Source organism: Saccopteryx leptura, chromosome 3, assembly GCF_036850995.1.
Source record: "Saccopteryx leptura isolate mSacLep1 chromosome 3, mSacLep1_pri_phased_curated, whole genome shotgun sequence".
Lineage (NCBI taxonomy): Eukaryota > Metazoa > Chordata > Mammalia > Chiroptera > Emballonuridae > Saccopteryx > Saccopteryx leptura.
The window spans coordinates 284,648,801-284,674,758 of NC_089505.1; the positions used below are offsets into that span (position 1 = coordinate 284,648,801).

General features: G+C 47.2%; 1 protein-coding gene across 1 annotated transcript in view; it reads left to right on the top strand.

Annotated features, from left to right (window-relative positions):
* The first annotated feature begins 886 nt into the window (after positions 1–886).
* Positions 887–25,958, top strand: part of CAPN14 (calpain 14) — a 36,237-nt gene continuing 11,165 nt past the window's right edge. Inside the window, exons 1-16 of the mRNA XM_066378555.1 lie at positions 887–1,040; positions 7,879–8,155; positions 9,363–9,432; positions 10,259–10,377; positions 10,513–10,649; positions 11,281–11,455; positions 12,030–12,095; positions 14,248–14,333; positions 17,075–17,149; positions 18,234–18,397; positions 19,414–19,583; positions 20,101–20,109; positions 22,031–22,236; positions 23,198–23,234; positions 23,694–23,750; positions 25,116–25,173. Of these exons, the coding sequence (XP_066234652.1) occupies positions 7,931–8,155; positions 9,363–9,432; positions 10,259–10,377; positions 10,513–10,649; positions 11,281–11,455; positions 12,030–12,095; positions 14,248–14,333; positions 17,075–17,149; positions 18,234–18,397; positions 19,414–19,583; positions 20,101–20,109; positions 22,031–22,236; positions 23,198–23,234; positions 23,694–23,750; positions 25,116–25,173 (1,654 nt within the window). The 5' untranslated portion in view covers positions 887–1,040; positions 7,879–7,930. The remainder of the gene's footprint in view (positions 1,041–7,878; positions 8,156–9,362; positions 9,433–10,258; positions 10,378–10,512; positions 10,650–11,280; positions 11,456–12,029; positions 12,096–14,247; positions 14,334–17,074; positions 17,150–18,233; positions 18,398–19,413; positions 19,584–20,100; positions 20,110–22,030; positions 22,237–23,197; positions 23,235–23,693; positions 23,751–25,115; positions 25,174–25,958) is intronic.

The window sequence follows — 25,958 nt, forward strand, 5'->3', positions numbered from 1 at the left end:
TGGGGAAAACCATCAGAGAACAGTAAGTAGAACCTGTCAATTAATTTTATGAAGCTTTGGTGCCATAGCCACGAGGACTACAAATCCCTGTCTATAGAGCTGCCAGCAGTAACCCTCACCAGAGCTATAATCTCTCATGATTTTCTTGTTTCAATCTTACGCCTGCAAAACATGGAATCAACGCATAGTGTTTAGCACTTACCCATAAGTATTTCAGTAGTTTTTCCCATTTATAGTTCTGTTGGACACATAACAGTTTCACTTGTTCTTTATTGTGAGCTTAATTAAATAACACAAAGGACTCGTGTGAGTGTGAATGAACAGTGGTGAGCAGTTATTCTTTAATACACTTGATACCTAACTATTATTCCTTGATTGAACTTTTTTACTTACTATTTCACTGCCTCAAATTTTAATAATCGAGGATTCATTTGGGTGAATCTTTTATTTTAAAAAGTGCAAATACCCATGCTCTGGTTAATGATTTGTGAGCAAGTCATGAAATCACATGTTCTTGAGAAATAGTTCAATCAAACTGCTTTCCAGTAGCCTGAGAATGAGAGTTGTGATCGGAGGAAAAGAGGTCTTAGAGAGCGCACCTCGGGTTATGGGCAGGGCACTGGGACAACAGGACCAGGAAGTGGGGCGCTTGTCACGGAAGAGGGTCAAGAAGTCAGTCAAACTTGACCTTTAAATGTTTGTTCAAGGCAGGTCCCAAACAGAGTCATAGAATGTCATAACAGAAAGCTGAATATGACTAACTCTTTTGTAACATTACTGGAACAAGCTCTGTTTTGCTGTTCTAAGAAAATGATCGGACTTGTATGATACCATCACAAAGCCTGGGGCTCCCCTCCCTTCCAGAGAACACACAATGGGAAGGGACCAAAGCTTTAGAGGCGGGAGCTCAGGCTCTTGGCCAAGCCCCTGTGCGTAGAAAGGGCCATATATATAAGGGTGGTCTGGGGCAGCCGGCTTTGACCGCATTGGAAACAGCCCATCCCATCCGGTTGCTTAAAGAAGCAAGATCTCCAGTGCAGGTACATTTCTTTAGCTCCAAAGGTGGGTTAAATTTAGCTCAAAGCCCCTAGGCCTCTGCGGGGTCTGGGTTCAGCAGGTGAGAGAAGGGTCGTTGCTGTTCCTGGTTTGAAGTTTGCAGGTCAGAGTATTTCTGGAAAGAGCCCTGGAGCCTGGAGATGTGAATTCTGTTCTCAGCTTTGCTGTTGCTTACCAGTGTGATCTTAAGGAGTAAACTTCAGCCCTTTGGCCTCAGGTTTCTCATTAAATAAGGGAGTGTTTTGGCCTGAGTGTTGCCAGAGGTCCTGTAAGCTCTAATTTCTATTAAATGGTCATTTGGTAGCATTACTGATGCAGGGGTCTCCAAACTTTTTACACAGAGGGCCAGTTCACTGTCCCTCAGACCGTTGGAGGGCAGCCACATACAGTGCTCCTCTCACTGACCACCAATGAAAGAGGTGGCCCTTCCGGAAGTGCGGTAGGGGGCCGGATAAATGGCCTCAGGGGGCTGCATGCGGACCACAGGCTGTAGTTTGGGGACGCCTGCTTAAGTATTGTCATTTCCCAGGCTCAAACGCTTACAGGGGTCTTCTGAGCCTCCTCAATTGTGGAAGGGGTCTGGTGGTGGCCTGGGGCTATGTAGGATTCTAATATTCCAGAGAAAGGCTGTTCTTTGGGTGTTAATGGGCAGCGAGGCTGGTTTGAGTTTCTCTATGAAGATGAGAAATCTAGAACTCACCCTGCTTTGAGCAGTTTGCTGGTCTCTGCATCTGAACTCACTAATTGAGGCTCTAGGTGACTCTGGAGGAGAGCAGTCCGCTCAGCTTATAATCAGTCCTCTCCTTTGGAGACAGAGGGAGATATGTTTTGTGTAGATGGGATTCAGCCTGGATATACATTAAACATTTTTGTTCCAGAAATGTCAAATATAATCAGATACAGGAGCTCAGGGCTGGAAATGTGATCCTAGTTTGAGCCAGTGGGGTAGACCTGGGTTTGGGGGTCTAGGGAGATCTCCCAGACTCAACAGGGTGAGAGAGTATCTTTGACTTTCTAGTCCATTCTAAAAAAGTCTAGAAAAGATTCTTGGATGGAACTAAGCATGAAAGAGAGCAAGCACCTTGCAGTGAAGAGAAGAGGGCTCTCTCCAGAGTGAGGGCCCAGCCATTAGACTTCTTGGGGCAGAATTCTAGTTATTTGTGTACCATCTAGGACAATACCTGGCCCGTGGGGAAGGACTCAATACAGTCTTGTTTAAATGAATTGGATCTATCACTTTTCAAATTCCCTTCTAAATTTCTCTCATGACCATCAGAACAATCAATAGAAAAGAACAGAATTGATTTAACTATTAGGGGTATAATTGGTTTTGTGATAAATCTCTCCACTCCAAGGGTAACCACTGAGCTGATTTCTAACAGGATTGGTTTTGCCCTTTGGAAATTATGTAAAGAGAATCATAGAGTTTCTGTCTCTAGACTATCACTCAGCACTATGTTTTTGAATTCCACCCAAATTTAGCCTGTAGTTCTTATCTGTTCATTCTGAAGGCTGTATAGTATTCTGTTGTGTGAATGTGCACCAATGTCTAGTCCATGGTCATGGGCCTGTGAGTAGTACTCAGTGTGGAGCTATTTTTAATAATGCTATTATAAATATTCTTGTACATGTCTTTTGGTTCATATTTAAGCATTTCTATGAGGTGATACCCAGGAATGGAATTAATTGTATCATATATATATATATGTTTAGCTTTAGTATTTACTGCCAAGTAGTTTTCCTAATAGATGTTTTTGATTTAACTTTTTCTAAAGTCCAGCCTGGGTTTCTAACTGCATACGTTGACATTCTAGAGTAGTGTAAATCATAGCTTAAGATGCAACACCATCCAACACCCTTCTCCCTGGTTTACATGCTTGAACTAAAGGGCAAGTGCTTAGTCTAAGTGATTCAGGAGTGTTCTTTCATGGCAGCTCCATTCAGTCTCCCAACTGTCACACAGCTCAGAGGTCCTTAGAATACCTTTCCTGAGGTGCAGACTTCTGTGTATCCGGGAGATCGCTCGGCTGTGAGGAGAAGATCAAGTGGGCTGGAGCACCTCTGGGAAGGAGAGGAAACACACTAAGCCCTGAAGAGTGCAATTCAAACCAGAGGGCAAGCAGCATGTCTTACGTGTGCAGGAATAGGGACATTGGGGTAGAGCTGCAGGTTGTTTATACAGAAAAGGGCCAGAACACTGAGACCCTGACTCTCTGGGTTTGAGGCCATGAACATGGGCTCTGAGGGGAGTGATGTGACATGGCCAGTCAGACGGTGACTTCAGGAACAGGGGGAAGAAAAGCTACCTCAATCTGACTAGTAATGCTGCTAATAATGCAGCTCAATGTCTGACCCTTTAAGATGCAAATACTCCTGAAAAACAAGAGGAACAAATCTACATTTGTTTTAAGGCTCTTTTCTATTCAGATGGATTTTGAAATGTTCAGAAAAGAGAACAGTGAAAAGGTTGGTCCTTCAAAAGTGTGGAAGGTCCAGAGAAATAAAGGTAGGAAATGACCTAATACTAGGGTCCTGGTGTCTCCTGGGTGGGGATGGTAAGCCCAGAGGTGGGCTTGAGGGGACTAGAGTGACCCCACTGAGGTTTGCTTGAGGAGCCGATAAGAAAGAAAAGAGGCTATGCCATAGTGAGGATGCCAGGGCTCACCCTGGGCATGCTGAGCCAGCTGGGAGCCCAGTGGGGCTGCTCAGAGGGCTCAACTGCGCAGAGGGGCAGGGAATAGAATGACCACCAAGCTCCAGTTAGCCGGATAGTAGGTTTATCTGCAAGGAGTGACATCAAGGACTGTCTTCCACACTGACCAAGTGAATATGCCTAAGCCCAGGGAAAGCTGTCTCCACAATGTGACAATTCATGGTGCACACTCACACTCTGGGAGTATCAGGGTGTCTGCACTTCTACAAAGATTTGTGGCTGCGTGGTGACTCGCAGGGTCAGATGAAAGATGGGGCGTTGAGAGTGGGCAGGAGCTCCATCAGCCAAGTTTTACATCTACAGGAGGCAGGTGATCAGCCCAGAGGATCCCCCAGCATCACCAGTTGAGGCAGGGGCCTCCCGCCTCTTCTCTTCCTCAGCTACTCCTAAGGCGCACATTCCCTTTGGAGGCTCCCTCCTTGAAGGCTGACATTGATTTTACTTTGTTCCTCCGGGCCCTTTGCCCTGTATCCCACAAAACCTCTACCCATAGAAGCAATCCTCTAAACAAGTCTAGATCAAGATGGGGGCTGTTAAGGGAGTCTCTGAAAGCAAGCCTGCACCTCACCCAGTGCTCAGGGATGCAATCAGAACAGCACAAAAGAAGCCATGTGGTTGATGGTACTCAAAAAGTTTTCACATCCTTTATATCGTTTCAGCTTCACGCCAGGAGGGATGGGGAGGGTGGGCTTTTTCATTCTTTGTATTTTTCTCAAAGGAAGAGACACTCATCTATTTGTTTGTTCAGGCAGCCAGTCAGCAAACATTTATCAGGCATCTATTTATTTATAATATAATGCCGGGCTCTGAGAATCGGAAAAAAAAATCTACCATTCTTGCCTTCCGTAGCTCATAGTTGAACTACATTCTTCCTTGATTCCTGAGAGGCAAAGCCTGCTCTAACAAATGAAAACAAGTGCTTTGGGTCTTCTGTTACACACTAAATCTAAATGTAGACAAACATTTAAATAGAAAAAACTTTCAAGATCTTTTTAAACCATTAATTTGGAAAAATCATTACCTCTTTTATAAACAGGTCATAGTATGTACTTAGAGATGTGGGTTTTCCTATTCAAAATCAGTATCCACAAAACCACCAAATAGCTGCCCAACAATGTCTGCTGTCATCGCGTCTAGTAAATGAATTAGAGAAGAGAGAAGCAGAGAGAAATGGCAGGCCACATCTTCAAGATATTTTGAGACACTAAAATAACCTGTGAATGTTAAGTGTCTGTAAAAAAAAAGGTACAGTGAATCAATTAAAGATAAAATTCTGTTGGGTTAAGATGAATTCTGAATGACGGATGCAATTAACCACATATTATTCTATGCATTCCTCCTTGGAGCTTAGGCCTGTGCTTAGCACTGTGCAACAACAATCCACTTGAGTTAGACAATGCTTTAAGCAAACTTGTCTGTAAAGGGCCAGCCAATAAATATTTAGGCTGTGGGCGACGATCTCTGTTGCCACTCCCTGACTCTGCTGCTATATGTTGCAAAAGCAGCCACAGGTAGTACATGAACAGGTGTCTGTGGCTGTGGTTCAATAGAATTTTATTTATAAAATCCAGTGGTGGGCCAGATTTGGCCCAGGGGGCCATAGTCTTCCAACCCCTGCTTTAGAGTGTTTCCAAGTCACTTCCCATTGTTATCTCTTTGGAGTCCTGAGAGTTATTGCAGTATGTGTCATCTCCATTTTACAGGTAAGGAAACCAGCTTAGAGAGGGTAAGGGGTCTGCCTGTAGCCACACGGGTAAGAGGTGGTGAACCTGGCCACCTCCTGGGTTTGCTGGTTCTCAGTCTTGTGCTCCATAGCCACTGTAAGCCATCTATTACACCGAAGTACAGTCCCTTCCCAAGATAAATCAAGCAGGATCCACAGTTAGTCTTGTTCTTTTGTTCCAACTGTCAAGAACATGGAATTGATCACTTTTTCAATCTGGTGCACTTTATCATGCAGACAGCGCAAGCCATTGTGCTGGGAGCCTAGGTTTCTATTCCAATTTTACCTTGGACAGCTTAGTGTTTGTGGCAAGATGCCAGAGTTCTCTGGAAATCAGTCATCCCTAGGAGGGTGCTACAGGTTCATAGCACCTGTGAGCAAGGACATGGTGCTTATATCTTTTGTTTCCTTTACAGAGCCCCTACTGTACCCTTATTAGATGGACCAAGGGCCAGGTGTGTCTAGCATGGGTACATAGTAGGTGCTCAGTGAACATCCGAATGAACCGAACCTCAGGGAGGGGACTCAATGCACGAAATAGACTCAGGTGTCTCACCCGGTGGAGCTGCTCAGTGTTCCCCAGCCAGTTAGCACTTAGAGGCCTCCTTGGGATCATGATCACCAGGATACCCCTCATGTCTCATCATCTCAACGCTCTCCCTAGCACCTAGCATTGTAGACAAGGCAAGCACAGCCAATGTGGAAAAAGTGAAGACTAAAGTTCTGTCCCTCACTTTGCTGAGTGCAAATGAGTCCTGACATGAAGAATATGACTGCGGAGTCTGAAAATCCACGGGGCCAAGGAAAGAACACTCAGGTACAGGCAGCGTGCCTCCAGGCTGTGCACTCAAACACCTTGTGCCCCAGGTGGCTGCCCCTGTTCATTTATATGGTCTTATTTTATGGGCCTTCTCTAACACAGTTCACTTATAACAGTTAAAATGAATTTCCAAATATGACCAGGAGCCATCTGGCCCTTTGCAGAGAGCTGTGGCAATCTGGGAGTGAGACAATTTCACTCCCAGCTTGTAACGTATTAGAGACTTGCAAGAACTGTCAACTGTCCGCATGTGGGTCTAGACTCTCCTTCAGGTGACTTAGGAATACTTATAAAAAGAAAATATTTATATGTGGCCTCATTCTGAAATTTGATCTTGTGATGGGCATTTTGTCTTTTGATCCCCACGAGGCAACAAGACTCGTCATGAGATGCAATGTAACATTTTCAGGCTCAGAGGAGAATGTGGGTGAAATCCAGCACTTGGGAAGGAGGGCAGGAGCCTGGGTCAGAGTTCTGAAGCCAGGGAACCTGCTATAACACGTCATGTCGCAAGCAGTGAACAGTTGCTGCTCAGGCTTGCAGGGACAAAAAAGTAAAACCTTACTTTTATGAGACCTCGTCTTTGCTAACAAATGTTAATTGTGTAGAAGAAACTTGTTGGGAAAGAAGTAGGATTAGGCAGGAGGAAGCTTTGCCTGATAGTCTATATTAGGAAGAAAATCTCGGGGTGGGGGGAACACAGACTGGGGTAAACAGCCTTTGGATTCCTATAACCCAGGTCGGGGGAGTGCTGAGTCTCCCCCAGGAAGTGTGTTTGTACCTGTGACAACTAAGGACAGTTGGAATCAGATGATCTAACATCAGAGAGAAGTAAGGGTGTGAGACACACAACATTCCACCAGTGTTAGTCCCGTGGGGAAAACCCCCTGGTATTAGACAGAGGACCTTTAGTATGTGATGTACTCAGAGCAGAGCCCACAGTGGGCTCGGAGGACAGGGCCACTCCACAAACTGGGCACTAGCAGTGCTGATGAGCTAAGTACAAAACTAAGGCTAAGTGTTTAGAGTGTTTTATAGCAATTGACCAATAATTATACTTCTGTTGAATCTGCATTTTATTTTTTTAAAAAGGAGGGCATTTTGTATATCTCTTTTCCAATTTATTTTTCAATTAATTTATTTCATTAAATTTCTGTGACAAATTGGAAATAAAAGACAACAGGCCCTTCACTAGTAATAATTTGAGAAGCTCCTTAGATGGTAGTTGGGTATTCTGTGGGGTAAGTGATGAGTCAATAGACAGTAAGGATTAGGGGAACTCACTAGGCACCCAAGGAAGGCTTCCTGGAGGAGGGGTTCAAATTATACTTTGGAGGACAGGCAAGATCTTGACGAATGGAGAGGACTCTGGGATCACCTTACAGTGTACAGGAGTGCATCTTGGTACAGACACGTTTGCAGGCTGCTTCCAGTGCACACACATTTTGTTCCTTCCTATTGGGATAATTTCTCTCTCACAGTCTCTCCATCTTCCTCCTTCTCTCAGGGGGAATGATGAAGCATTAACAGGAAGTGAGTGAACTGAACATCTGCTTTTCATTTCAGGAGTAACAGGGACCCTCCAGGCAGACCCTTAGGCTTGTATCCATACCTCGCTATGTCTCTGTGGCCATCTTTCCGAGGCCTATGGAAGCCAGGGCAGAAGGACTCGATGGAACGCTCTCCACAGCTCCCCCAGCAGGACTATAAGGCCCTGCGGGAAAGGTGCCTGAGGGACGGCTGCCTCTTTGAAGACAGCAGCTTCCCGGCCACGCTGAGCTCCGTGGGCCGTGGGCCGCTGCTACAGAAGCTGCCGGCCAGCCTGCAGTGGAGGAGGCCCCAGGTAACGAGCTGGGAAGGGGTTCAAAACAGCACACGCACAATGTGCCAGCCCAGACCTTCCTTCTGGGGCTCAGGGCTTTCAGATACCTGGTCTCACTGTCATTGATCCCCATGAGAAGGGAGCTGGGTAAGTACCCACTTCCCTATTTACCAGAAAAGAAACCCGGGTGATCCAGCGAGGGGTCTAAGATGTAGCTCCCCCTCAGGCCAGAAATACACAGAGCATCTGCAGCCAGAAACCTAGGAGGTTCTGTGGCTTCATCTGAGACGGCGAGGCTTCCTGTGTCACAGCCAGTGCCATCTGCCGGGGAGACAAATTTTAACACTTCTCACTCCACCCTCCCCAAATCAGGCTCCTGACACACATAAATTAAGAGGCTGTTCATCACTTTACAAAAGTATTCTTCACTTTATAAATGCATCAACGGTTCCTTTAAAAGACAACTTTTCACTGTGTTCAAAAGTAACTCATTTCCCCCAAACTTGATTTACGTGCAAGATTCCAGAACACAGTAAGTGAAGTCAACCTCTGCTATAAATTCTCCCCTTTTCTGTCCCCTAATCAGCTGTCACTGTCAAAGTCAGACTCATGAACACCCTACTGTGTGTGAGATTCCCAAGTGTGTATCCTAAACTAAAAAAGACAGTCATGATTCTACTTCTCACAGAAAACCTTGGGAACTGCTGACACAGCTTGTTGCACACCTGACCTTGAGCGCCCTGTGCCCCATGCCCGTGCAAAGACCGAGGGATTTAGTGCATGCCATGGAGCGGAGACCCCCGCCCACATGTCAGCACGGAAAGCCAAAGATACCATTCAATTGGGGATTAGGGGCAGGAAGGAGCGATCGTGAGGGGAATAAGAATGGGAAGATCTCTAGGAAAACTGAGACTACTCCCTATAAGAGGTACTTCCCTTTTTAATAGCTACTCCAGGAAAAGGCATTTTTTGGTTTCAAGTGCTATCTCTCACTATCTGCACGGAGTCCTCTAGGATACGACTTACACGATCTTTAAGAAAGAATGAGAAGCACAGAGGACAGAATCTGTCTGCCAGATTTTCTGGGACAGCCCCAATTTTACATCTACATTCATATATTCTGTATCGATGTCCCTGTAAGTCCAGTGTGGGAGTATGGGACCCAATGGTCACTGTAGCTCCAGGAGTTTTTTCTTGGTCATAAGGACAATTCTGTCTGTCTCTGCAGGAACTGCACAGCAACCCCATCTTCTATTCTGCCACTGCCAACAGGCTGGATCTGTGCCAGGGACTGGTAGGTGAGTCTGCACAGCCCTTGGAGAGCCCACCTGGCGGCAGCAAGGCTGGCCTGGCCCAAGCAGCGGGGGCGGGAAAGAGGCGAGTCAAGAGATTCCCATGGGAGAATGGCCGCCCAAACTCTACTTTGACATGCTGTGTCCTTTGCTGGGAGAAGATGACATCTGGTCCTGTCAGGATGCATGGGAATGCCAAAACTTGCCTAATGATAATAATCTTCATTATGAGTTTACAGTTCTGAGTCTTGTCTTGGGAAAATGTGCTCACTCTGCTTTAGTTCCTGTGATGAGTCTTTCTTGGTATACCTATCACGAGATGCCCCCAGGATAGAGGCCAAGAAGGCCTATTCTCAACCCAACTTTCTTTTTAGACTAATAGAAACAACCATTGGCCACGAGGTAAGGCACATGTGTAGTGATATCCATTTTACACATAGGGATAGAGTCCAGAGGATTGAAGCTTTCCCAGAAGAACATAATTCAGTTACAGAGACAGGAATTAGAGAAATTTGGTTGTGTTTGGGCCCAAGTTCCCCAGGATGGAGCATTTGAAACACTAAAATCTGGTGCTGGAATATGGCTCAATTCTTATTTTCAAGTCTGGATTCCAATCAATGACCCCCTTATACCACATTTTTCTCACTCACCCTCTTACTCCCCATTATAGAATTCCCTTCTCCTCAACGAGGCCACAAGCCCAGAATGGATAGCAGTTGGGACCAAGCATTTTCTGCATGCAATAAACCCTCAGTACATCCATGCAGACACCTGTAGAATGTGCATGCATGTGGAGTACATCCATGCAGATACTGTGTGCTGTCTGATTTAGGCGACTGCTGGTTCTTGGCTGCTTTGCAAGCTCTGACTTTACAAGAGGACATCCTGAGCCGGGTTGTTCCCCTGAATCAGAGTTTCACTGAGAACTATGCTGGCATCTTCCAGTTCTGGGTGAGTGTCCTTCTGGTGCCCAGTCTGAGGTGGGACATAGGAAAGAAGGTTCTTGGAAGAGTCATGTCTTTGCCTCCTGGGCTGACCATGTTCCAGGATAACCTGCACTCACCAGTGGGCACTCTCTCCTTCCAGTTCTGGCACTTTGGGAAGTGGGTTCCTGTGGTGATAGATGACCGACTGCCCGTGAATGAAGCTGGCCAGCTGGTCTTTGTCTCTTCCACCTACAAGAACTTGTTCTGGGGAGCTCTTCTGGAAAAGGCCTATGCAAAGTAAGACAACCACGAGAAATTGTTTCCCTTCCCCTCCCCTCCCCTCCCCTCCCCTCCCCTCCTCTCCCTTCCCCTCCCCTCCCCTCTTCTCCCCTCCCCTTCCCTCCCCTTCTCTTCTCTCCCCTCCCTTCCCCTCCCCTCCCTTCCTCTTCCCTTCCCTTTCCTTCCCTTCCCTTCCTTCCCCTCCCCTCCGCTCCCCGTCCCTCCCCTCCCCTCCCCATTCCTTCCCCTCCCCTCCCCTCCCCATTCCTTCCCCTCCCCTCCCCTCCCTTCCCCTCCCTATCTCTGTCTCTCTCATCAATGTTAAAGAAGGGCAAGAGGGGGCAGGTAAAGTTTAAAAAGTGAGATACTGAGGCATGACTCAGTGAATATGCAAGTGACATAGCCTGAGTCTTTTATGTGGCGGGCACCCCATCTGAACAAGTGTTCAGGAATTTTGCCTTCTCTAATGGATGAAGCTGTTAACAGGGAGAAGCATGCTGAGCATCTGTTTTCTCCTTTGTCCTGGGGCGGAAGGAAGGGGTAGCAGACACATGTCCAGGGAGTAAGCAAGGGAGGCTAATCTGGACCACCCCAGGCTGCAGTATAAATACCCCTTCCTTTCTCTTATGTTTACTCCTTCCCCGGGCAGACTCTCTGGCTCCTATGAAGATTTGCAGAATGGACAGGTGTCTGAGGCCCTTTTGGACTTCACTGGTGGGGTGACAATGACCATCAAACTGGCAGAGGCCCCTGGAAACCTCTGGGACATCCTGACCCAAGCCACCTTTGGCAGAACCCTCATCGGCTGCCAGACCCACACAGGGGTGAGACTGGGCTGTGCCAGCAGGACATCCTCCTTCCCTGCTGCTGTCCTCTCTGCCCTCTAGTTGCTGTTCGCACCCCAGTGCGAGCCCCAAGACTTCCACTCATCCCTGCACCTACGGTCCTGATGTCCAACCAGAGCCGCTGCAGGGCGGGCGAGGCCACCCTAGAATGCAGATAGTGTGCAGAGAAGGGAGCTGACAGTTAAGTGTCAACCACATGCAAGGTATTTAACTAGCACAGCTAGTCCCTACTGCCTAATTTAATAGCAACCAAGAACATGGAACTGGAGGAGGGAGCCCTGGGTTCACCTGTGCCTCCATTCCCGACCCTTGTGTCACCTTACACAACCTAGTGGATCTGAATCTGAGTTTGTACCCTGTAAAATGGTTGCAGTCACTGCAGAGTGGCACCCTGACTTAAAGGATTGAATGAGACTGTGGGTGCTAAAGAGCTATGGAAATTGAAAGGTAACACAATGTGCAGTGTGGGTCTCTCCCACCCCGTCCTCACAACCCCCTGCTACTGGATAAGCTGTACCCAGCAGGACTGATGGGTGCTCTCTTTTCTCTCCAGAACGAGAGGGTGATGGAGAACGGGCTGGTGGACGGCCATGCCTACACTGTCATAGGAATCAGGAAGGTAGGTGGAACCATGCCTCTCTGTTTCCTTTCAGCCTTCCCTTCTCTCCTAGGGTTTGTTGCTAAAGTCTGGTGAATGTCATTATCGGTATCTAAACCCAGGGGTTAATTCTCTGGTGGGTCCTCCAGGGCCTGCCAAAGCCGACGGGGCTCCCCGTAGCTCTGTTCCTGTTTTCTGGGGTGCAGTGGTGGGTCCAGTCTTTGCTGCCATCACTATGCCATCCCTTTCTGCACAGGGAAACCCCAGCCATTTGGCCGTCTGTCCCTGCTGTGCCTCACACCGTCCATGAGCTTTGCTGAGCTCCGGGCTGCCCGGGATAGCCTCAGGAGCTGGGTCTTCCCTCCCAAATGCTTGCTTCTCTCTCACTTGCTCCTTTCCAACAGTCTCCCACTCTCCTTCCGTCGCTGTTCCCCTTTGAGCTCTGCTAAGCCTTGAGAGAAAGAGGAAACAGGTGGGGATCCTGCCTACACAGAGCTTACAGTCTTGTATGGAAACATATAATATCTGAGAGTGGAAAGGAAAAAAGTAGAAACAGAGAAGAAAGCAGAGGTGAATGGCTAGGGTTTCAGAGATGGGAGGGAAGACAATCACCTGGTTGGGTGGGAGGGAAGTCATAAAAGGCTTTCTAGAGGAGGTGGCATTGAGTTGGTCCCTGAAAGATGGTAGATTTGTATGAGGAGAAGAGGGCATTCCTGGCTGAGGGAACAGCATATGCAAAGTGTGGAGAGAAAGAATCAATAGGTTCAATCTTAAAGAACCTCTGGTGGTCTCCAGAAAGCCTCACTTACCAAAAGTCCTCCGATTCCCTTTCACTCTGTGTCACGTTTCTTGAACTCAACCCACATCTGAATTCTCCTTCCTCCTAATCTCTATTCATTTCTCTGTGTGTACCAAGAACTTTACATTGATTTTCATATTTTACAAAATTCATATTTTACTAATATTTATATGTTTATAGTTCTATATTGTTTTATATTTATTTAACACTATTTGACAAAATTTAGGACTTACTGTGTGCTAGATAGTGTCCCAATTGCCTTATAAATGTTAGTTCACTTGATCTTCACAATAACAACCCTGTGAGTAGGCATATTCCTGTCCTAGGGCTGCTGTAACAAATGACCATAGACTAGGTGTCTTAAAACAACATAAATGGGCCCTGGCCAGTTGGCTCAGCGGTAGAGCATCGGCCTGGCATGCGGGGGACCCGGGTTCGATTCCCGGCCAGGGCACATAGGAGAAGCGCCCATTTGCTTCTCCACCCCCCCCCCCTCCTTCCTCCCTGTCTCTCTCTTCCCCTCCTGCAGCCAAGGCTCCATTGGAGCAAAGATGGCCCAGGTGCTGGGGATGGCTCCTTGGCCGCTGCCCCAGGCGCTAGTGTGGCTCTGGTCGCGGCAGAGCGATGCCCCGGAGGGGCAGAGCATCGCCCCCTGGTGGGCAGAGCGTCGCCCTTGGTGGGCGAGCCGGGTAGATCCTGGTTGGGCGCATGTGGGAGTCTGTCTGTCTCTCCCCGTTTCCAGCTTCAGAAAAATACAAAAAAACAAAAAACAAAAAAACCCAAAAAACATAAATGAATCCTTCCACAGCTTTGAAAGCCAGAGTCTGAAATCCAGATGCCACTCCCTCCCAAAGCTCTGGGGGAGAATTCTTCCTTGTCCGTTAGTTAGTGGTGGCTCCCAGCATTCCTTCGCTTGGGAAGCATAGTTCATTGTTTGCGCCCACCTTCACATGGCCTTCTGCTCTGGGTCTTCTCCCCTTTTCTCTTGTCATTGGATTTAGGACCCACCTGAATCCAGGATGATTTCATATCAAGATTCTTAATTACATCTGCAAAGACCCTTTATACAAATAAGATCATATTGACAGGTTCTGGGTACACATATCTTTTGGAGCACCACCATTCAGTCCTTTATAGCCGATGTGACTATTAGTTTCATTTTACAGATCAGAAGACAGTCATGGAGAGGTTAAGCAACTCGCCCTCGGTCTCACATCTAGTAATAGCAGAACCGTTTTCTCCTCTACTGACTCTCAGGGTCTTTGATTTTCTGTTTCAAAGTCTCATCTGCAGGCATGAATCTCACCCAGATATCTCTTGCTCCTGCAGCTGGCACTTAGCCCAGCCACCTAAACTGCTTCTCATTTTGTGCAGGTGACCTGCAAACATGCTCCTGAATATCTAGTCAAGCTGCGGAACCCCTGGGGGAAGGTGGAGTGGAAAGGAGACTGGAGTGACAGGTGAACTGCTGAGACTGGCTGGGGTGGGAGGGGGTGAGGGAGGGGTAGGCAAAGCCTGCAAAGGAGGTTGCCACCCCCACACAAATTCACGGTTGTTCTTCCTTTGGTCTCAGGCTGGGTCAGGAAAGTTTTCAGATTGTGAAGGTCAATCTCTCACACTTATAAAATGTTTAATGATATAGAGATTGATTTCTCATTCATTATATTATATATAGTAAAGTGTTTATTAAGAGCTTGCCAGCATTGTGCTAAGTCCTTTGAATTTTTATCTCATTTTTATCTCAACTAAAGCTATTATATAGCAGGTAGTTTTATCCCCAGTTCAGTGATTAAGGAACTGATGCTTAGACTAAGTGAATTACTTAAGGTTTCAGCATGATTCCACCAAGGTCTTCACGATCTGGTCCAGTGTTCTTCCCCTGGCACGGCTCAGGGCACTCTTGGGCTTGGTGAGTCAGAGGTAGGCAGAGCCAAATTGGCCCCTACATTAGGTTCTATTTAGTGTTCTTAGGTTGTTTCTGCCTCAAGACAACCTTAAAGGGACATGGGCTTTACAGATTACAGACTGGCCGTAGGGCACAGGCAGAAAGGGAGACCAGTGACAAAGTCCTTTGCCTTCTTGCTATGAAGATTTATAATACTTAACTCTGTATGACACTTTAAAGTACAGAAATATGTCCACCTATTCATTATCACTTAATCATTTTTATAAACGAAGGGAATGATAAGTTGAATTTCACTCCTCGGAGGATGTGCTGCACTCGATTTGTTATATAGGAATGAGGAGAATTTGCAGAGGAAATGGGTCAATGTGGAAAATGACATCCAAAGATATACATCAATTTTAAAGTATTACCAAAATGTAGCATCATGATATTGGTTTTAGTTTGTTTCAGGGAAGAACAAGCACTTACCTCAAAGATAGGCAATGAATTAAGTTAGTTTTGTTAGTTGTATGGCTTTGGGAAATGCTTTTCATGTCTTTGATCCAGAGGTGTGATGAAGATTAAATAAAATGATATGCTTTTATTCTATACAGTCTAATCTGCCATTAATTCCATCCAGTGTATATTTTCATCTTAGATATTGCATTTGCTAATTCTAAAGATTTCATTTGAGAATATCCTCTACTTCTCTCCTCATTATGGTCATACTTCTTTGAAGATACGGAATGTGTTAATAACAACTGTTTTAATGTCTTTATTTGCTAATCCCATCATCTCTCACCTTTCTAGATCTATTTCTCCTGTTTTTATTTCTTATCATGGATCACATTTTCTACCTTTTTATATGCCTAGTAATTTTTTTTTTTTTTACAGAGACAGACAGAGAGAGAGTCAGAAAGAGGAACAGACAGGGACAGACAGACAGGAACGGAGAGATGAGAAGCATCAATCATTAGTTTTTCGTTGCGCATTGCAACACCTTAGTTGTTCATTGATTGCTTTCTCATATGTGCCTTGACCACGGGCCTTCAGCAGACCAAGTAACCCCTTGCTTGAGCCAGTGACCTTGGGTCCAAGCTGGTGAGCTTTTGCTCAAACCAGATGAGCCCGCACTCAAGCTGGTGACCTCAAGGTCTTGAACCTGGATCCTCAGCATCCCAGTCTGATACTCTTATCCACTGTGCCACTGCCTGGTCAGGCTGCCTAGTAATTTTTTATTGGATGCTGGACATTATAAATTTAAGGTCCTGAGTTTTGTTGCATTCATTTGAAGAATGTTGGACTTTCTCTGGCAGGTAGTTAAATTGCTTAGGAATAATTTTTGATACTTTGAAGTTAGCAGAGCTAGAGAAACCTTTATTTTATGGATACTTAACCTCACATACTGGAATCTGTAGTAAAAACTCTATGTAGTCAACAAGGTCTTTCAACTCTGGCTGGTGGGAATTCACATGATCCCCAGCCATGTGTCAGCTCTGGGATTTTTTGTGTGTCTAGTCCAGTCCTGTGGGGTTTTACTTTGTGCAGGCACGGTTTCAAGGGAACCAATGAAGTTCCCTGGAGCTCCTTCTTTATGTATCCCCTTCTCACGGGCACTCTGCCCAGCAGATTCTAGCTGTCTTGGCCTCCCTGAATACCAGGCTTGGTCTCCTGCCCTCAGCGAGACTGCTAGGTTTTCTTTGGGTTCCACTGTTCTGCATCCCTGACCAGGGAATTCATTTCAGGCAGAAGTCTAGCTAAAGTTAGGGCTCACCTCATTTGTCCTCCTTCTCTTGGGGGTCACAATTTTGTTCTGCCTGCTCTCTAATGTATGAAAAACAGTTTTTTGTTACATTTTGTCTAGTTGTTTACGTTGTGTAAATGATACAGGAAAGTCTTATCCTTCACAGCTAGAAAGAGAAGTCCAAAAGGATGGGTGTTGAAAAGACATACTTCCAATATAGATTCAAATGCTAGTTCTGACTTTGAATAGCTTTGTGACTTCAAGCAAGTGACTTCATCTCTTTTAACCTCAGTTTTGTCATCTCTAAAATGGCAATAAAAATTCCTACTTTGCAAGGCTGTTATCCTTGAATGGAATAGAACACATCAAGAGCCGAGCCCAGCACTTGGCTCATAATGAATGACGAATCAATTACACATTGCCTTTACAGTATGGGGTGTGAGATTAGGTTGTCTGCAAAGGCTTCATGCAGATAAGAACAAACAACACTATAGAGCATTTACTGAAGAGTTTCTCACACGTCCTCCACAACCTTTCATTCCCCCATGGAAACATTTCTTTTCTGTTTTCAGCTCAAGAACATGGGAACTACTGAGCCCCAAAGAGAAGATTGTGCTGCTGAAGAAAAAGGATGATGGAGAATTTTGGTATTTGACTCAAGAGTCAGGCCAACTGCCCTGGCTTACATTTGGTCCTCTATCCAGCAAATATTTATGGGTTGCCTCATGTATGCCGGCATCTCTTATAAAGAGAGCAAGTCTAGCAGGGTCACAGTCTAGCAGGACAAACAGCCCCTGCAAACAAACAGTCACAGTCTCTGTGACAGGAGCAGTGAGCACCAGCATGGAGCTCAGCGAGCGCTCAGAGCAGACAGTGGGGGTGGCCCCCTCCTCCCCAGCTTCCTCTGTGCTCTCCTGTCACTTGGTACACTTAGCCCAAGGCCGTGCCTTTCCTGGCCTAAACAAGAGATGAGGAAAGAAAGGGCTGCAAAGTCTTGCCAAACCATAAGCCATCTCACCTATGTCCTCTGGAGCAAAATAGCACTACTCCCACTGACTCCAAAGCCACAGGGCTCTTATTATGGAAGGTCACTCAAACACTCTGTATGGATGCTGTTTCTGAGTGTCTGACGTGAGACCTATCTCTTCCCCTTTCCCTTTGCTTTTTACCCTTACTATTACCCTTCCCCCCTGTTCCCATGATTCCTCTTCCCTGTTACCCATCCTTTCAGACTGCTGTGGCCCTCTGTCTTGAAGCAGTCACTGAACTCAAGGTCTCTGCAAATCCCATTCTTTCCACGCTCCAGATAAGTAAACTGAACCCCAGTCAGCTCATATAGCAGGCCTTGACTGCGAAGTTAGCAAGCATGAGCACAGATTTGTATCAGGTAATGATTGAGAACAGATTGGTGAACACATAAATTAACTGACTGGTTATAAATGCCGCAATTCAGCTTTGTCAGTGCAACCTGCAAAACGGGAACATTTGGCTCAGGCAGCGGCCAGCCGGACGAGGCTGCCTCCAGCCACAGGAGGGGGTTGCTCGGTAGCTCCACCGACCTGTGATGGAGCCTCACACTGGTCTAGCCAGCCCCACTTGGGCTGGGGATGGGGGCCTGGGACCAGGAGAGGCTGGGGATGTGGGCCTGCTGCTTTGTTCCAGCCTCCCCTTTGGTCCTGGTCACGAGATATCATCTCATTTATCATTGTACTGCTTCCCCTTTCTCTCCAGGATGACATTTAAGGACTTCAAAGCACATTTCAAGCTCCTGGTCATCTGCAAACTGACCCCAGGCCTACTGACTCATGAGGTGGGCCAGAAGTGGTCATACACCATGCAGGAGGGGAGATGGGAGAAGGGGACTACAGCTGGTGGCCCCATAAAGTTGCAACAAGGTGAGCATATGCACAGCAGCCAGGGTTCTGAAGTGGCAGCTTGTCCAGGACAGCGTGGGTTGTGGGCACACGTGGATGGCTGGGCAGCCGACATCCTTCTGAGGGCATCTGGCTGGGGTGGGGGGGCATCCTGCTGGCCACACTAACTGCTCTGGCCCTGGGCTGTGTCCATCAGGAAGATGGGGCACCTTTGGTCCCAATCTGCACAAAGGTGTGGACATCTCAGTCAAGCCGCCAGCCTGTTGAGCTGCATCTTTTTGGAGGGCGCCTTTTCCCAGTTAGCACGGGGCAGCCACAGGCACGTAGGCATGGGAGAAGGGTGGGTTGCATCTTGTTTTGGTCTTAGGACAAGGTGATTGAAGTTGAAGTAACCACCCCTTACCAAGCAGGACTGAAACAGTAATTGTATCATATATATCAGTTCCTCCTCACCTAGAGTTTGGTAGGGATCAAGAATTCGCAGGTCATGAATTACAGGAGACCTACACATCTACATTCTCAAAATGGGAGATTTGGAGACTGCGTCCCTTTCTCTACAACGAAGGTAGTGAATGATCCCTCTGAAAGGAATGACCTGTAGGGCATGACCTCAGCAGGCCGGGGCGGCCTGAGCTCTGCTGTCCCCTCCCACCAGCCTGTTCTTTGAAAGCTGAAGCTGCCGTCAAGCTGAGGCTTTGTCCCCTTCAGATGCAGACTCCCTTGGGATCACGGGCACAGTCTCCTCAGTTGGTTAATACAGGCACAAAGATTTATGGGACATTAAGTCTGTCTCATGCTGGGCAAAGGTGTGATGGGGTGAGAGTAGCTCTCTGTCCATATGTCTGTGGAAGAGCCTGGGTGGTAGAGGCAAGATGGTGGGGGTAGATAGAGCCAGGGTTGAAGAGACCCCAACTCTGTCCAGATGAACCTCCGGCCGGGAAACCTGGGGCAAGTGCCCTGGGTCTGTGTACCTCTCAGTGTCTTGGGGAGCAACATGCCAGGGGAGCCTAGGACCTGTCTCACCTTGCTGTTTTCAGCCCGAGACACATTTTGGAAGAACCCGCAGTTCCTGCTGTCCGTCTGGAGGCCCCAGGAGGGCAAGACATTCCTGATGCCCTGCAGCGTGATGGTCTCCCTGCTCCAGAAGCCTCGGCACCGGCACCGCAATCGGAAGCGCCACCTCGCCATTGGCCTCTTCATCTTCAGGGTAGGCAGGATGCTGGGGCACACGGCCTTGCGTGGGGTCTCCAGCTGTTGTTCTTTCTTCCTGTTTCCTGTCCTCTTTACCATCCATGTCTGCCTACCCGCAGACGGGGTGCAAATCCTGGCTCTGTCCCTGAGGAAATAGGTGATCTGGAAGAAGTCATCTCCTTCCAATTTGAGCATCGGTTTCTTTATCTGTAAAATGGGGACAGTGATATTTATACAAAGAGCAAAATAAAAGGTCACGTGGCAGTGCTTCTCACTGTGTCTGGCACATAGTTTACAATCAATACCGGTTTCCTTTTCCTCTCCAGAAATAACATGGTTGCCTTTCCTCACCCATTTCCAGAATTCCCAATGGTGAATTAAAATGTCACTGACTGGAACAGAAGGCCTTGTGGGAGGGAAAGAGGTCTCTGGGTGGAGTCTTCTTGTGTATCAGCCTCCATTAGAGTTTGTGCTTGTGAAAGAGCAGGGTTCATTGACTAATGAGGTCTCTTCTTTGTTTGTTTCTGTTTTAGGTGAGCAAGGTGAGTTCCACACTTGACCCGCTGGCCCCGGTTTGGTGTGATGTCATGTGTGGCCAAGCCACTGTGAGGTTCGGTTTGATCATAGCAATATTTTACAAGGAGCTCCAGTAATGTCTGACGATAATGTCAACTGCTTATGGGTGTGGAAAGAGAGAGCTTCTGCTGTTCTTTTTCAATCCAAGGACCCCAGGAAAGCCTTCTGCCTCTACAGGGAGGTCTCTGAGCCCTGTATCGAGCCAGGAAATCTCAGAATTTATTAAATCTCTACATAAATACCAAGGGCTAATATCGAAGACTGTCACAGAGTGGGGAGGCTGATAAATCACAGCCTTGTTGGAGTTATGAAACCCATAATAAAATAGATCTGTAACACATGAGACATGAGGAGACCATGCAGCCCACCTCCATGGGGACACGGGATAAAGGATGGGAAAATGGGACAGAAACCTGGGCAGAGGACAACAACTCTGTATTTCAGGTGCCGTGGCCGCCTGAGGGATCAGTTAAGAAGGCAGGAGGCATCCTGGCCTCTGCAGGGTGGCTGCTGTTGTTTTATTTCCAAAGAAAACATCAGTGAAAAACTTAATTTTTTCAGCTTGGACTAAACAATGCAAGAGGATTTTTATAAAAGAACCATTTGAATTGGGTGTCTGGGGTCAGTTTCTGTTTTGTTTTTTTTTCCTCCTGTGGGAATACTGAGTGACCCCAAAGTTGCCTATCAATTTAAAAAGAAAAAAAATTATTTATATCAGGACTATTTCTAAACAGAATTTAGGTCAACCTACAATAAAATTGTAAACAGAAAAAATTCACAAGCCAGTTAGAAACTTAAAAGGCAAGAAAAAAAAGTAATAAATAAATGAGTAAAAATAAGTAAGCTATTCATTCTACTAGGAAAACTAAACATAGGACAGCCAGCATGACTGGTTATAAAATTTAGTTTTGAGATTCCTAGCAGCCAGGGCAAAGATGGCAACAGGATGATTTTGTAGTTCTCCTTGTCTGAGAAAAGCAAGCAGACGTCATCAGGAGCTACATTTTGTTTCCCCAGTCCTGAGTGGAATCTGTAAGACCCGTCTCTGTGTGGATGGGGAGTGTCTTTGTGAATAGCTGTATATTCACTGAGAAAGAAGCCTTCGCAGGGACCTCCTCTTCTTCTACAGCCCTAAGGGAGAGCAAAGGGGAGAGGGAACAAGAAAGAAACACAGAGAAAAGGGGAGAAATAAGGCAGGTAGAAATGAAGAGAGAAAGAGAGAGAATATGAATATAAGATAAAGTAAAACACACGCCCTCATGTAAGAACCAGGGCCCTGACTCAGGTCTTCTGAGCTCCTGTCCGGTCCTCTTTCCCCTTTACGAGACTGTTTTCACTAACAGAACGTGGAATGTCCAGTTTATCTGTGTGTAGCTGTTACGATGTTGGTTGGGAAATGGTTGGTGGTCCATCTGTGTCTGTGACCATAATCAGGTCATAATCAACCTTGAAATTGTATCACATGCATGAATACAGTTTCAGGAAGTGTAAAGAACATGGTCATTGGAGCTCAGTTGCCCTGAATTCCAGTCCAGGCCAGGACTCTTACCAGCTGGGTGACATTGTGCAGATGACCTAACTTGAAAAGTGAAGGCACAGTGATGTTCCTCACATCATTTTGTATATGATGTTGTTTTAAATGTAATGGCAAATCAACTGATAAGTGTTTACGCAGCCCTACACAGGGTTCCAGCAAAGGTGCTCACTCCTGACACGTTCTGTTTTAATTTCTCGACTCCTCACTTCTTTATCCCATCTTCCCCTGGGGCAGGTTGGATTTGGCAAATAAGAGGTCACCTTACTCCTGGCTCTTGGCCAAGGGGCCCCGTCTGGCTACAAGCCTTGGGTTATCACCTTAATGGGTGCCCTTCTGTCTTCTACCCACAGTTCTATGATGACCAGAGGAAACTGCCCCAGGAGTTCTTCTTGCAGAATAATCCCCTAAGTTTCCCTGAGGTGTTTCTCCCAGAGAAAGAAGTGAGCCGGGAGCTGTGGCTAGAGCCTGGGACGTACCTCATCGTGCCCTGCACGGCGGAGGCCTGCCAGGAGTCGGAGTTTGTCCTCAGGGTCTTCTCCAGGAAGCACGTCTGCTAGTAAGGGCACAGGCCTCTCCTGGGGGCTGGGCCCCACTCGGACTTAGAGCTGCTCGGGCCGGGGACCATAAGGAGCATGAGACAGAAAAGGCAGCGGATAGGGTCTCTGAGGCCCATACAGGACAGAAATCAGGAGAGCAGGGCAGCTCTCTGTATGGAGAACATCCTTCCCTTCTTCCTTCCCCTCTCTTCTACTAACAGATGACCACTCTGCCAGACATGGCAGAGACAAGGATAGAATAGGCTCAGGCATGGCCCTTGCCCTCTCAAAGCTCAAGGTCCAGAAAGGACATGGCAGTGAGCAGCTGTTCTTGTCATCCTGTGTCCAGTGGCAGCCTTTCTCTGCATAGGGTGCTAGAAGAGCATCAAGGAGGAGAATCAGCTAACCTCCCCCAGTCCTGGGGGACACAGGGGTGGCTCCCAGGGTAGTGATTCCTCAGGGGTGCACAGGGGTGGTTGAGATGAGGGGAGGCTTCATTAGCCAGCACGCTCAGACGGTGCTAGTGTGTGCAAGTGAATCAATATATATACAGCCCAGCCACACTTTTTGGCCCATGATTGTTTTGACATGACAATCCTTCAGTGCTTAACATCTAGTTTTTTTTTCTATGCATGTTTTTGCCATCAATGGTTTGACTTAATCTCAAGCATCGCTGCCCTGTCATATTGCTGCATCTTAGAATGAGCAGAAATAGTTAGATGTGGGGAGAAAGGAACAACGGGTGTGCCAGGCAGAGAGCTTGGCACAAGCAAAGTCACAAGAGGAGAAATGGCACTGACCGCGCGGGGCGGTATAAGCAGTGTGCTGTGCTGTGTGGCTGGACTTACACTTCAGGGAGAAGTGGGAGGGCCATCAGCTGAGGAACTGGGAGGAATCCCCTGGGGGACAGGGAAGACAGGCCAAAAAGTTCCCAGGAGGACCCCCCCCCCAAAAAAAATTCTGTCTTCTGTTTTTCCTCAGTGAAATTGGCAGCAATTCCCAAGTTGTCTTCTCTAAGGTAAGCAGTCAGGTGGCGTTCCACGTGGCTGAGACTGTTTCCAAAGTCAGGATGGTGGGTTCCTCCCTCATGCTCAGATCCTGCAGCCCCTGCTCTGGGGCACACGTGCTACATTATCTATTGTGTCCTGAGGTCACTCAGGTCTGCTGTTTCCGCACCAAGAGAACTGCCCTTCTGGTCAGGTCCTTCTCATCCAGGGCCTGGAACCCCAGGTGCACAAATTACATCTTTACTTTCTGTTTCTCGCCACCTGGTATTTCTTTTGTCCGTCTTACTGTTTGCTACTTCCCCAAAGGCAGCGAGAATAGGGGAACCAAGGGCTGTGTGAATGCTTAAGACAGGGCTCAAGGTCAAACTTCTGGATTCCAGAAGCCTGGGAGCCATGAAACATGAGTTTGTGTATGAGAGTTCACGTGTCCAGGTGAATAACTAAGTCTCTCTATGTGTCTGTTTCTATAGGAAATAGTAGACCAAACTGAAGGGCATGATGAAATCTTCACCAGACTCTTTGAAAAGGTGAGTTGAAGAGAAGTGGTAGCCAGAGGTGAGCAGAGCAGGGGACAAAGTGGAGCATATAGCTCCCCGGACTACGTGCTTGCATCTGCCTGACCCTGTGCATAGACTGTGGTTTAAGGTTACCTGTTCCCCAAACTGCCACTTTCTATTTGAGTCCTCAAGTTTTTAGACAAATGAATGGAGGAACTGTGGTTTCCAGAAGGCTCCTGTAAAATGCCTATCTGTTCTTGGAAACTATATTGATTAGTTGTAGAAGAAAATGGAATAGAGTCAGAAATCAGCATTGGGAGTGGGAAGGGGCATGGTAATAGCAAGCCCTGGGCGTCAGAGGAGGGCCAGTTCGGGAAGCCCAGCGAGAAAGACCTCTCGGGTGGTTTCCTGGAGAAGAGGTGGGCTGGAAAGAAGGAGGACCTCGGGGAAGCAGAGGGTCCTGGGCCACACACCTGGTCCCCAGGAGTCCTTTCCTTGGGCTGACACCGATCAGGAAGCCAGCAGGGTGGGTGTAGGGCTCCGGAGGCCACTCTGTCCCCAACCTGCTGGACAGTAAATCTGTTTGGAAATAGGGCAGGAAATACACGGGAAATCTGGGCCTTGATATCTGAGCGAAGAGCACAAGTTCCTCATGTTAGTAACACTCTGGATGTAGTTTGCAGCTGGCCTGCCCTCCCGTCTTCTCTCGTATCACCCCTGGTGCTTTGCTTAATGTAGCCAGAGAGGATATGTCAGAATCTTACATGCATTGCTTACGAAAGTTTTTCTCCACACCAGGGGTCTCCAAACATTTTCTGCTGCCATCCTTTTATCTAATGAAATCTCACAGAGAATCTCAATATAGATGAAACAGATAAAAATAATCTATTATAAATATGTATCTGTTCTATAAGTTCAAACTTGTGACCCTTGTATTTCATTAACATATTTTAAAGTTAAATGTTAATGTGAAGAGTTGCTTCCGATGAATTAACATTAAAATCTGGAATCTTGGCTGTAGATATTTTATTAGGAGTAAAATTTAAACCAAATTGTTTACTCAATCCAAAGCCTGTCTCTAGCACCCAGTTTGAAAGCCTCTACACTCTTTTAGTCTATTTCCTAAGAGCCCTGCCCCGCTGGGGTGCTCTGGTCTTGGCACCCAGTTAAACACTATTGTAAGAGTTCTTCTGAAGTTCCAGATTTAATTACATGACTAGTCACATTGCATAAATGACACATAATGGTGTCACTTATTCTGCCCGGAAATGGCATCTGTGCCATGCTGAGCAGAAGCTGGAGAGGATGTCCCAGCTTCCCTTAGCTGTGGCCCCTCTGCCTCTAACGAGTCTCCTATAATGACGATTTCCTCCTGTCCCTCTGCTTTCACTCCAGACTCCAGAAATAAATGCAGCTCAACTGCAGCGGATCCTGAACCACCTGACCTGGTCAGGTGAGTAGTCCAAAGCCGTCTGCCCTGCAGGACTTGGAGCACACACTGTGCTGAGCTCTGGGTCTGTTTCTCTGTCCCCCGCGGGATGTGTGAACTATTGTGTGCTGGTCCCCTGAGCAGCTGGGTCTTATACCAGGGTGGGTCAGGTGGTCTGACAAAGCAGTAAAAGAATGTATGCAGCCCTGGCCGGTTGGCTCAGTGGTAGAGCGTCGGCCTGGCGTGCAGAAGTCCCGGGTTCGATTCCCGGCCAGGGCACACAGGAGAAGCGTCCATCTGCTTCTCCACCCTCCCCCTCTCCTTCCTTTCTTCTCTCTCTTCCCCGCCCGCAGCTGAGGCTCCATTGGAGCAAAGATGGCCTGGGCGCTGGGGATGGCTCCTTGGCCTCTGCCCCAGGCGCTAGAGTGGCTCTGGTCACAACAGAGCGACGCCCCGGAGGGGCAGAGCATCGCCCTCTGGTGGGCAGAGCGTTGCCCCCTGGTGGGCGTGCCAGGTAGATCCCAGTCGGGCGCATGCGGGAGTCTGTCTATCTCTCCCCATTTCCAGCTTCAGAAAAATACAAAAAAAAAAAAAAAAAAAAGAATGTATGCAGGTTGGAAAATAGTTCTTTTTTTGCTTAGTTTGAGTGTGGAAACATACGGCAGTGACAATGAAGATTTCTGCTATTTTTCCTTCTCAGAATAGCTGTGTGCTTCTTTCTTGGCATATAAATTTCATGTGGAAAAACTGTATCTGGCCCTGGCCGGTTGGCTCAGTGGTAGAGCATCAGCCTGGTGTGTGGATGTTTC